General features: G+C 41.0%; 1 protein-coding gene across 4 annotated transcripts in view; it reads right to left on the reverse strand.

The window, feature by feature from the left end:
• Nucleotides 1-12560, reverse strand: part of PLEKHM3 (pleckstrin homology domain containing M3) — a 173666-nt gene that overhangs the window by 126504 nt on the left and 34602 nt on the right. For all 4 annotated transcript variants that reach the window (XM_055345361.1, XM_055345359.1, XM_055345360.1 and 1 more), the window contains exon 3: nt 7591-8526. In XM_055345361.1, the coding sequence (XP_055201336.1) occupies nt 7591-8526 (936 nt within the window). The remainder of the gene's footprint in view (nt 1-7590; nt 8527-12560) is intronic.

The raw sequence follows: 12560 nt of genomic DNA on the forward strand, positions 1-12560 counted from the left end.
TTCTGCTCCCCAGTAAGGAAAGCATCCTTGATCTTGTCATGAACACATTTAGCACACGTGGAACCACCTCGCTGATGTGTTTTTTTTTTATTTTTTTTATTATTATTTTTTTTAAATTTTTATTAATTTTTATTTATTTATGATAGTCACAGAGAGAGAGAGAGAGGGGGGCAGAGACACAGGCAGAGGGAGAAGCAGGCTCCATGCACCGGGAGCCCGACGTGGGATTCGATCCCGGGTCTCCAGGATCGCGCCCTGGGCCAAAGGCAGGCGCCAAACCGCTGCGCCACCCAGGGATCCCTATTATTATTATTTTTTTAAGAAAACCTGGTAAGGCCTGTAGGTCTCACAGCGTGAAATTCTTGAAGTCAGCCTGGGCACACATCATATACAGAATTTGGTGCTTTCCCAACCTTCTTGGTATGAAGCTAAACGATTCTATTACTGGGGGTTCACAACAGCCTAGTTGTATTAGAGGCTGTATTGGATATGTTGAACTCTGGACCACTCTGAATACCTACAGATGCCGTCCCCAGAAGAGGGGAAAAAAAAAAAACCAGATAATTTTTCTGAACAGTAAGTGCCATAAGGCATGGACCTGTCTAGTAACCCCTCATTTTCCTTTGTGCATCCTCAACCAGACTACAAAGTCCTGGGAGCCCAGATCATATCTATGCTTCTCTTATATCTCCCACAGTACCTACTACACATTAAGCACATATCAGAAATTCAATTTTTATCTTGGATAAATGGGTAGTAAAAGCCAAAGAGATCTCCCTGAGTTTAATTCTATAGGAGATCTCAGGATGAAGTTTGAAATGGAGAAGTGGGAAGAGACACTACTTTAGCTTTCAAATTCTCTACAACAGGGATTCTCTAGCATAAGCAGAGAGGGGATGCCCTGGTCTCCAAGACAGTGACCCACAACAGCCTAGCCCCCTATCTCCCAGTCACATTCTCCTGCTCACCCCCTTCAAGTTCCCAAATCCTCTTGGAGGGGGTTCTATAAGTCTTTGAAGAGTACAGCCCACATATTACTCCTACTTTCATATCCCAAGGTGCCTGGCAGAGATGTGTGTGGCACACATGAGGGGTTTAATGAATGCTTGCAGAAATGAACATTTCACCAAAACTCCACTTAAAGATTTTACTATCAACAATCTATCCATGGTCATATTCAAGGCTGGGGAAATAAAAATAAAACTTTGCCTGTCAGGACACACATACATGCACACATACAGGAGACTTCTCCGTAAGACAACAACCCAATACATTAAAAAACAAAATGATAGACAATACAAGGGTAAGAAAGCAACAATAAACTAAAATATTAAATATTAAAATATTTCTCTTTTATCCAAGCTGTTTATATGTTTCGAGAGGGATAAGCTTTTCTTTATTGTCATATTCTTCTCCAATTAGCTACCTGCGTATTCCTTAACTCAAATAAATCTTCACCTTACTATCATTTTTAGAAAGTAAAAGACAAACTTGAAAATAGTACTAAAGGTAGGAATTGGAGATATCAAGGAAAGTCAATTATTTTTATTTCTGTACCTTTTTTCCTTAGCAGATCTTACACTTTGGCTGCTAGAGGATCCCCTAATTTTTCACATAAGAATCAAAACAGGTTTTGGCTATGCTAGAAGAACATAATATACAACTTCCCTTCTTGGCCCTTAAAAACCTACATATCTTTCTTTACCTACTCTCATATGCATAATCAGCCCCTAAATTCAATCTCTCTTTTTCTTAAGAATTGCTATTCTGCATGATTTATTCTGAGGCCAGTAAGTAACTGTGCCCAACTCAGAAATATTGCTTACTTCCAGACTGGCAACTATTTAATGAATAATAACCACTCCATACTTTCTATCAGGGATGCTTGTATTACCAGGGTAAAGGTATCCTTGATGTCTAAACAATGTCATAAAACAGGCCTTTGCCAGAAAGACACCCTCATTTATCACATGAAATGCCATGCAGTATTAACAAGGTCGATACTGTTTGTTCAATATATTTTGCTTTCGTAGGGGCTTGAAATGATTTGTTTTTGCAGCTGTGACGGAGTTAAATTAGGGATTTAGCTTCTGCTTAGCTAGTAGAGCATATATAACCAACAGCTATTAATTATCTGCCACTAGTCATCTTCCCACAACTTTCAGCATCCCGGGAGTACTGAGTTACACCACCAGCAGCCAGAGTCTACCCTTGAATAGCCAATCCTGGCTTCTCAGGAACTGAAGGGAGATGAAATCATTCAAATTGTTATTTCTTACTCCACAGCCACCCTCATCCCAACGTGTAAATGTTATTAGTGCACAGATTTTTAAAAAGTTGAATAAGCAGTCGAAAACAAAAATCTTAGTTCAGAGACTAGTTTCTGACATCCATCTTCACAAATGAGAAACTAATAACACCAAAAAACTTTTGTGACCCTAACACACCAACAATCAGCCCCTCTCCCCTTTTTCTTTCCTCTCACACCACCATTCTGTCTTAAATGGAGCAGGGGGAGAGGAGGAAGTTTGCTGCCAACATAAACTTGTCAAAAGCCTGCACTACAGTGCTAATTCCTGTCTACCTGTTTGTGTCAGCTGGGAGCAGCCTCCGAAAAGCTCTGGGGAAAAGGCAAGGGGAGAGAAGGAGAGAGAAGGAGGGAGAAAGGGCGGGGGCAAAGAAAAACTAGAGTGTAATTCAAACAAAAATGAAATTGTGTGTACACGTGCGCGCGCACACACACACACACTCTCTCACATACACACACACACACACACACACACACACACACACAAAGGGGGGGGATGCTCCCCTCTCCTCAGGTCCTAACAACATACTTCTTTATCAGAGGTTCATTGTCAATCAATTAGCCGAGGCAGCAGGGGTCTGTGAGGTGGGGGCACCCGGGGAAACAATGGACAGCCCTGTTGTATTACTATTTAATCACTTTTGCTAAATAAATAGAGCAGCCCTGAGGTGCTGTCATGTCAAGGGAATTTATAACAAAACAACAACAACAAAAAAAAAAACAACCTTCATTTTTCCTTGGTCATTCCTTTTTTCCCTTCAGGACAAGAGAGGGTTATTACTGTAGCCTTAAGTTCCATCTTTGTGTTTCTTGCCTTTGATTCCCACTCGGACCCTGCCACTTTCTGGCACTAATTTGTCAGGCTGAACAAAAAGAGGATTTGTACCTCCTGTAAGGTCTCAATTAGGAATGGCTTCTGCTGTATTATGTGCCATTCAAGGAGGACACAATGCCGGTAATTACAGGAATTTGCACTAAATGGCTGAAGAATTCACAGCAAAACTCCCCCCCCCCCCCCCCCCCCCCCCCCCCCCCGCCTTGGGTTTACTCCTCCCAAGGGCTGGGGGGGAAAAAAGGAAAGCAAAAGCTCTTAATGCCAGAGAGATGTAATTACCAACAGCAGTCCCAAGAGGTTAAACAGCAGCCAAGGGAGTAAAACCATAAAACTGACAGTGTGAAAATAGTAGAGGGGATCCCCTCAGCTCGCTATTTTTCTTGCTGTCTCTTCTGTTAACATTATTCAACTTCAGTCCAGAATCAGGAACACTGTCCCACAGTGGCCATCCGATATGACTCCCAGATTACAAAGCAGTAACAACGCTTTCAACAGTGAGCTTTGCAACTCTTACGGCACTTAAAACTAGGCCCTGGGCCCTTTTATTATAGTACTCAATTGGTAGGTTTCTTGACTGCTGGGAAATTACATGAAAAATAGCTGTAGATATTTGTGCCAAGAAAACCTTGTATCTAGTCAAGGGAAATAGGTATGTACACATGTCTAATTCCTGAAGAAAACAGGGCTGTTGCCTTATGATCTAATTTATAAAACATTTTTGTGAGCAACCCTATTTAGAACCACTTACAGGTACATACTTCATAAATATTTTAATAAGCTGAATAATCATGTTTTAGTACTAATATTTTGATACCACAAATGCCCCACTGCCAAACCAAATTTTGAATTCCAACCAGTAAGTTTGCTAGAGAATCATACCTCATTTTCTTCTTCTACAGAGGTGTTCCTGAAAAGGTGTACTAAACCAGCACCAAATTACTTGTTCTGAAATACCACTTGCATCAGATGCTCCTCTCTGCTCAGGAACCTTCTGTGACTTCAGGGTCACATGTTCAGTTCAACTCTATCAAATTCCTTTTGCCAGTCAAAAATGACTGAATAGCTGCTATTTCATATAGTTCTACTTGCCACCACCTAGCTTTGTTACAGTGGCCATTTGGCATTCCTGATGTGATTATTTGATTAATGTCTGGTTCACCTCACAGACTGCAAGTTCCATGAGAGCAGGGACCATGTCTGCTTTCTTGCAGCATGGCCTTCTCTGGTGCACCTGAGTTTTTGGCACATAGGCAGAAACTCAACACACAATAAATGGTAGAAAGAAAGAATTTCATTTCCAAAGGCATTGTTTGCAGGAAGAAGGAATGCATGTGAAAAGGCCCTACAGGCAAGAATGACCAAGGTAGGTTCCAGAACAAGACAACCATTGTGGCTGCAAGGCTTCCTAAGATGAGGCAGCAGTGGAGCTGGAGAGGAAGCCATGGAATGAACCACACATAATCAAATACAACTATAAAAAGTTCAAGCACATGTTAAGAAATACACAGTTATATATAAGCATGTGTTTTCAAAACCATAACCTCAGGCATTTTGGGATGGTCGTGCTCCATTTTCTCTGCAGGGGCTCTTAAAATTTCCAAAAAGGATATCGAAAATTCTTCACCTACAGAGTTTAGTGAAATAAGGCCAACCGCACTATTTTGTAGATTTAAAAGCCAACATTTGTATCTCGACTGGATGGCAACTGAATGACATCATAATAGAGGGCTCCTCAGTGCAATCTTCCACTTTTAAAGTTTTTTCATAGAAAATATTTAAAGGGAATAAATAAATCCTCAAAAAATATTTAAAGAAGGAGGTACTAAGTGGATGTAAAAACTTACAATCTGAGACACTATAACCATGAAATAAATATTCTGGATTAGCTTCTCCTTAAAATAACAGATTAACGACAAGTTCAACTAAAAACAACTTAGTAAGCATTTTGACATTTTATAAGGTAAACATACTATGCTACCAGCTTTTTCACCAAATGTATATTTTTACAAGGATGAAAATTCAGGGGACACAAAACTAAATGAATAAACATCCACTTTAGATTGATTATGTTTGTGAGAAACAGATCAATTTTTAAAGTTCCATCTGCTATAATAATCTTCAATTTAATGAACAACCTCCCAAGTAATTTTAAAAACATTCAGAGGTTTGCTTAAAAAGTTTTAGCCTTTTTCTTTTGAGACTCTGCCCCCTACAGGAGATGAAGTATTCCTACCTGGGGTAGGAAACCAATATTCCGTGTTGCAATTAAGGAAAATGAAAAGCAACCTGGTAAACCATGTGTACCCCCAAAGCAATCAAATGTAGCATTTTCCAATTAAAGGGCACTAAAGTGAAATAAAATATTTCTACTTTGGAATCTGCCATACTACACAAATTAGATTGACTTCTCCCCACCCCAGATTAGAAACCTACGTGTACCTTATTAGAACTCCAAACCAAAGCATGAAGGTAAAAGCTGAGCAGAGCAAATGAGTTTTAGACTTCATTCTCCTGCCTCCTGGATTCCCTATCACCCTCATCCCTAACCTATTGTCCGAACCGGGCCAAACTGAGTGAGGACATTTAGACAGCAAAGGAATATATCTTAATGGAACCTAAAGCAGCTGCCAAAAAGTTCTATCCCTGCCCATTCGGTAATCCTTTCCCTATTCTTTTCTACTTAGTTTCCTTCTCTCTGCCTCTTCTACTCACTTTTCCTTGTCTTCTTTTTTCATTTCTTTGACTGCTAGATGTGATGGACTTGCTGAATGCTACCTCTACTTGTATTCCTCCTTCCTCTGAGTGCTAGATACACTGCTAATACAGTCCAGATTGTGGGCAGTGCACACTTCATCAGGAAGCAAAACTTATGAGAGGAAGGTAAATTAGGAGCCAACTAGGTGGCAATCCTTATGTAATCCCTCAGACTTTTCTGCCTCTGTTTACTAGAAAATTTTCCAATTCAGCTATTCCAGTCTCTACCTTGAGGGTGAGCTATTCTCCTTGATTCCAATATTACTACAGATTTGTTGACCCTATCAGCAATCCAAAGCCACGGAAGTGTATCAGAATTCCAGAATGTTCAGAGTCAGCATCAACAAATTATTGTTGAATGACTGAACTTTGAAAATATATGTACTAATATAAGACATTAAAATGTCAATAATTTCTAAAAGCTGTGGTAAAGCAAGGGTTCCTTTATTTCAAAACCATCTTGCAAAAAGTAGCTGGCTGACTTAACACAAGGTCATTCATGCCTGCAGATATACATGCGTATCACCTAGTATGACTTCCTTACTGGCTCAATGTTGCTGGTCTCCCCTACCCAACCCTGCAAGTTTCTGCTTCATGGTCACTGAGGCCCTCCAGAAAAAGCAGGGATGATTCACTAAATCCCCTCTTTAGTTATATTATTTTTCAATAGAAAAGGCAATCTTTACAACTAACCTAAATGGAAATTTTCATGGGCCCCGACTATTTGGCTTTCAAGACCAAAAATGTCAAGCAAAAATTGAAAATTTGGTCTTGGCTGGTGGTGGGCATCCCGTTCTTTTTAAAATAACATACTTAAATCTGATATGCTTGAATTAGAATCTTCCAAATCAGGTTTCCAATTAAATGACCTTCATGGTAAATTTACCTTCAGGATAAATTTCTTGTCCTGTATTGTGGGGTTTAGTGAAAGGGAAATAAACTGGATTTAGTTTATAGTAGATATATAGATTTGGTTTAGTGAGGGTTCTATTCTGCCTGGAGTACTGGTTGGGGGAAAGTGCAAGGAATGGGAAGTAGGGCGGAGAAGCAGTAACAGGGTTTGAAGAAATGACAGAGGATCGGCCTTGAACTCTACTTTGCGCCTCACCCTTCCACAGCAGTTCCAGAAGCCCCAGTTTCCCCGGGGATGAAGCACAGGCCCACTGTGACTCAGAGGTCATCTGCTGAATCATCATCCACCCTGCTGTTAGCCACCTCCAGATTTTCTGTCAAGGCTGACTTTCTAGATTCTACCTTAACAGGATTTGACAAGGTCATGATCAATGACAGTTACTGACTATGGACATTTTTCTTCCCTAAGAAGTGTCTTAGCAGTCAACTTTGGGTGTGAATGTCTCTTTTGAGACAATTTGTGACATCCACATTCCCAGTGACCTTCTTAAGAAGACAGAGGAAATGGAATCGCAGCAGACAAAAGAAACCTAAATTCTAGTCTGGTTATGCTTTAGCTAAGTCATTTTGACTCAGTGGGGTATATCCTATCTGCTTCTGCTTACTTCACCAGCATGGCATGAAGACAGATGTTTTGATGTAGCGAACTCCTTGAAGGAGAGATGCTTTTGAAACAAGAGGTAGCTGTCACTGGCCCACTGAGGGATTTTTAAAGTGAATTCCAATTGTAGGATTCAGGATTGGTCTTTAATAAGCTTTAGACTAAAAATTCGCTTCATACCTGCACATTTGAAACTCTGAGCAGTGAGTCCTCGTTCCAAAGACAAAGTTGTCAGAATGCTGAGGAAGCTGGTGGTCACAGACTGACGTTTGTTCTTCCTGAGTTCGTGCCCACCCATCTGATCCTTGGGTTTGCTCCTCAGGGTGACCTGCAGGTTTTGCTCTGAACTTCTCGCTGCGTTGGCTGCTGTTCTCAGAGCCTCCATCCACTCCTCGGCCCTCTGCCGGGTCTCAGCACGAAGGCGGAGGACATCTTGGGGGAAAATGACTTGAAAGCAAGAGTCACAGTCGTCCAGGTTGTCCATTTGGACAGCCAAACACACGTCCACATTGTAGCTTAGCAGGGGATCCTCGTCTAGCTTGCCAGGTTGAAAAGCCATAAGGTAGGCCCTGCTCAGCACAAAAGTAAATGCCTTCCAGTTGTTTTGGACAGTTAGCCTGTACAGCATCCCTGATTTGATGATGTTTTGGTATTGTTTGAGGCTATCCAAGACAGGTGATGGCGGGAACAGCTCACTGGATTTCTTCTGTAAACAATGATTCTGTGTACAGTCAACGTGATGACCAAGCCCTGGTGAGTTTGCCAACTCGTCCTGCCGTCCCACGTAACCAGGCATAGCGGCGTGCACAACTTCCCAAAGCTTCTGCCCCCAGTCCAAAGCCTCCCATGGTGACTCTGCCTTTAACTGCAGCTGGGTGTTGTCATACAGAACGGTATCCACCAGCCTGGCCTCCAGGTTGCCCAAAACAGATATGCTCTGGAAGTGTGAAAGCTGGTAGGTGGCATAGAGGGCTTGATTGCCACTGCTGTCAAGGCTGTAGAAGTATAAGTTGTAGGGTGAAAGTTCTGCGTAACAGCTTTGCCAGTAACTGTCATGGTCCTTCCTAATCTCCAGGTACCCCTTCTTCAGAATGTTTGGGAATGCCTGCTTGTGTTCTAGAAAGAAAAAACAACAAGACGAGAGAATCAATGTATATTAATTTATGCATATGAGTGAACTCAATGAGATGAAAAGGCAGATGCAAGGAACCAAAGAGATCAGATCTTTCTGGTTCAAAGCAAACACAGTAGAAGCAGTACTGTTCCAAGATAGTACAAATGACAAGATGTTATTGGGGGGATATTTCAGGTCTAAAGAACTTCACAAGGGTAGAATCATGAGCGTAAGAGGTGGGTGGTTTGCAATGTCAGTGTGACATGCAGAGGCCTGAGTGGAAAACAGAAATACTGGAATAACTTGGATTATCCCCCTTGAGCCCACAAAACACCTGCACTTCCCCAGGATTCATGTTTTCTAGGTAACATTCTACAGAGTACCAAATACATGAGAGAGAATATTCCTATCACTTGACCTAACTCCTTGCTAATACTCTTACCTTTCTTTGGGTTAGGAAAGCCAGGAAGAGTCAATGGAGAGAGCATGAAGTGTGCTACTGATAGACTCCTGCTTCTCAGACCTCCCCCAATAGTCTTCAAGGCCAGTTCATGAGCCTTCTGTCTTCTAATCACTTCCCCAGGCTTGACTCAACTAGCTGGTTTTAGGTCTCTGGTTACATAGCAGTTCTCTCACACCTCTTGAGCCTGGATGCTCTTGTACTGTTCCTTCTGCTTACAATGTTCCTTCCCACTGCTTCCACCAGCTACCACACATTTACCCTTCACTTAGCCATCCTCTCTTCCAGGAACAGAGTCTGTCCTGACTCCCGCAATCCCTCACCTGCAAAGACACGGCCCTGGGTCAGTAACTGGTAGTATTCCTATTATTCCTGTCTGATGGGTTGTCAAGCTATATTATAATAGTTTATTTCAATATCTGAGTAAATAAAATAAATTTTGAATTTTTTTTTTAAAAGTCTGTCCTTCCCATTGGACTGTAAGCTCCACCGAGGACAGAGAAGAGGTCTGTCTTGTCATCCTTCTATCACAGCACATAATGCAATGCCTAGTACATAGTAGGCTCTTAAAAAGTACTTGTTGAATGAGAAATATAGCTCCTAGCACAATACCCAACATATAATAGGTATAATTTTTTTCCCTCCCCGTTTCACTAGTTTATCTGGTCATGCCATCTTTAATCAATGATTAGCTGCAATGTATACAAGTTCAGTACTTTAATAGAAGGAGACTATCATTTGGGAGACTTCCTTATACTTTTTATCAGGCGTGAAAATGATATCCATGCAAAAGGCAAAACCTCTCTCTGGCAGAGATTTTCATTTCATCCTTTCTCAGTTTCTTTGCTAAGATACATCAGAGACAGTCACAAACTAATTGAGTCATTCCCTAAAGAAGACATATCGCACTCCCAAAGTGTATGATTTCTGATCTTGGCTGAAGAAAAAAAAAAAGGTAACATAGATCTAGATCTTAAAATAGCAAACTAAAAGAGAAAAAGAGAGAAATGAGACAGAGAAAAGCCAATTTTACCTACTTTACATCTCCAGTCCTGACATTCATTAGTATTTCTGTGATAACTCAAAAGCCATTAATTTCTTGCAACCTACACTAATCCCTTTGTAGAGAGAGATAATGGATGCCTATTCTCAGTTATCTATCTTTTCTGATAATGCAATAAGGGAGGTAGTGCTGTTAGAAACACTGCTGCTACCTCTCCCCCTCTCATTTTCATCAAGCTCTGATGGTAGTTCACTATTTTCCATAATAAGACTTCTAACCATGTATCCCTCCATCCCCATCTGTCCTGTGACCCAGTGGCTCAGCTATGTATCCCTTAGTAAAATAAAAACCACCTTTCTCGTTTTTAGCTAGGAATTTTTCTCTTCTTTCCTCCCTTAGAGCTTTTTACAACAGCTAGCATGAATTAGAAATTCTACTTTAATTGGGCCTAAGCCAGCAGCAAACTCAACTAAAAACTCATCTCTTTGTGACTGTCCAAGCCAGGATGGTAGATGGCAGCTTGGGTGGACAGAGTGAGAAGTCCTGCCTAGGTGGTTCAAAGGTCCCCTCACTTTCTTTATGTAGAGTAAGGGTAGAGAATGCACTGTGTTTCCAGATTTTGCCCCCACCTGGCTTGGCCCTCCCTAAATAGGTATGTTAAATTGAGCCAGAAGAGACTGGTGTTGATAATAGGAAATTACCCATACTTATAGGCTGTAGTTGTACCATTAATTTCTTGAAAAAGATCAAGAAGAAGAGCATACGTGATCAGAAAGCTATCCTGTAGTGTGCATATTCCTCTCTGGAGGGTCTTACTATACCAGATCTTACTATATTTCCTGTATGAAGTATTAATGGTCTTTGAGTTCCAGAGAGCTCAACAACTACCATTTCTCTTTAGTCTCTAACAAAGGCTACTTTCTATTTCTTAAAATTTTTAAGGTTTTATTTATTTATGAGAGACAGAGAGAGAGAGAGAGAGAGGGAGGGAGAGAGAGAGGCAGAGACACAGGCAGAGGGAGAAGCAGGCTCCATGCAGCAAGCCCGACATGGGACTTGATCCCAGGTCTCCAGGATCATGCCCTGGGCTGAAGGCGGCACTAAACCGCTGAGCCACCCGGGCTGCCCAACTTTCTATTTCTATCTAAAGTTTGTTTTTAATATTTGCGCTACTGACAAATCAGTAATTTATAGTTCATCATTAATTTACAGCTCAATTTTTATATCCCTAGACCATATCATTTCAGTTCATTTAATTAACCTCACACCATTATTGTAAAGTGTTCAGTTTCACAAATGAGTAATATAAAATCTATTTAACCAATATCATAAATGATTCAGAAGAGACCACTGACAAAGATTATGACCATTTCCTCAACAAAACAGGAAAGGATGATCAAAATGAATCACTATACCCAAAAATTTCAAAATCACGAGTAATCCCTTGTGAAAAAGAGGGAAACCACCCCCCTTGAATTCTTCATTTCCCCATTGCTTTCTACTTTGACTAATATGAAGACCTGGTTCAGTTCCTCTGCAGGTCTTCTTCTTCCTCTTCTCCTTCTTCCTCTTCTCCAAGTCCTGTAATGTCAGTGCCATGGCTTAGGGACAATGACTGCTATTTACTGAAGAGGAAGAAGGGAACTTTCCCCGTCATGTGTACTGCCACTTTGGTACGGCCAATCTGCCAGAGTTCCTCTTTTGCTATTGTTTCCTCTATCTGTTCTCAGAAAAGTTTCCTTTCTCATGGCCACCACCTTAATCGAGGTCTGGTTTTTTTTTTTTTTTTTTTTCCTATTGTGGTACAATTGTCATATAACATTATATTAGTTTTAAGTATACAAATGTATACAAATGTAATGATTTGATATCTGCATATAATTTGAAATCATCACCACAGGAAGTCTAGTTCACACCCATCAGCATACATAACTACAAAGCATTTTTTTCTTGTAATGAGAACTTTTTTTTTAAGATTTTATTTATTTATTCATGATAAACACACACAAGAGAGAGTGAGAGTGGCAGAGAGACAGGCAGAGGGAGAAGCAGGCTCCATGCAGGGAGCCCCACGTGGGACTTGATACCAGGACTCCAGGATCAGGCTCTGGGCCGAAGGCAGGTACTGAACCGCTGAGCCACCCAGGGATCCCCGTGATGAGAACTTTTAAGGTGTATTCTCTTAGCAACTTCCAAATATTCAATACAGTATTATTAACTGTAGTTGCCATGCTGTACATTACATCCCCATGACTTTTTATTTTATAACTGGAAAGCTGTACCTTTAAGACCTAATCCAGGTCCAGATGGGCTCCCACCTCTAGTCCTCTTTCCTCCCGGGCCATCTCACGTGCTGTTACCAGGGTCACTCACAGCCCTTCCCACACCCCCTTTCCCAGCCCAAAACCCTTCACAAGTTCCCTAGTGTTATCCAGTAAAGATCAAACTCCTTAAGACATTTTATTATGGAAAATTTCAAACACACTCCAAAGCATGTAAAAGAGTAAAACAAACACCCAGGGACTGATCCTTCAGCTGCAAAAATCAAGTCTCCGTTATTCTTGTTTCCTACC

Source organism: Nyctereutes procyonoides, unplaced genomic scaffold (genome assembly GCF_905146905.1).
Source record: "Nyctereutes procyonoides isolate TBG_1078 unplaced genomic scaffold, NYPRO_anot_genome, whole genome shotgun sequence".
Taxonomy (NCBI): domain Eukaryota; kingdom Metazoa; phylum Chordata; class Mammalia; order Carnivora; family Canidae; genus Nyctereutes; species Nyctereutes procyonoides.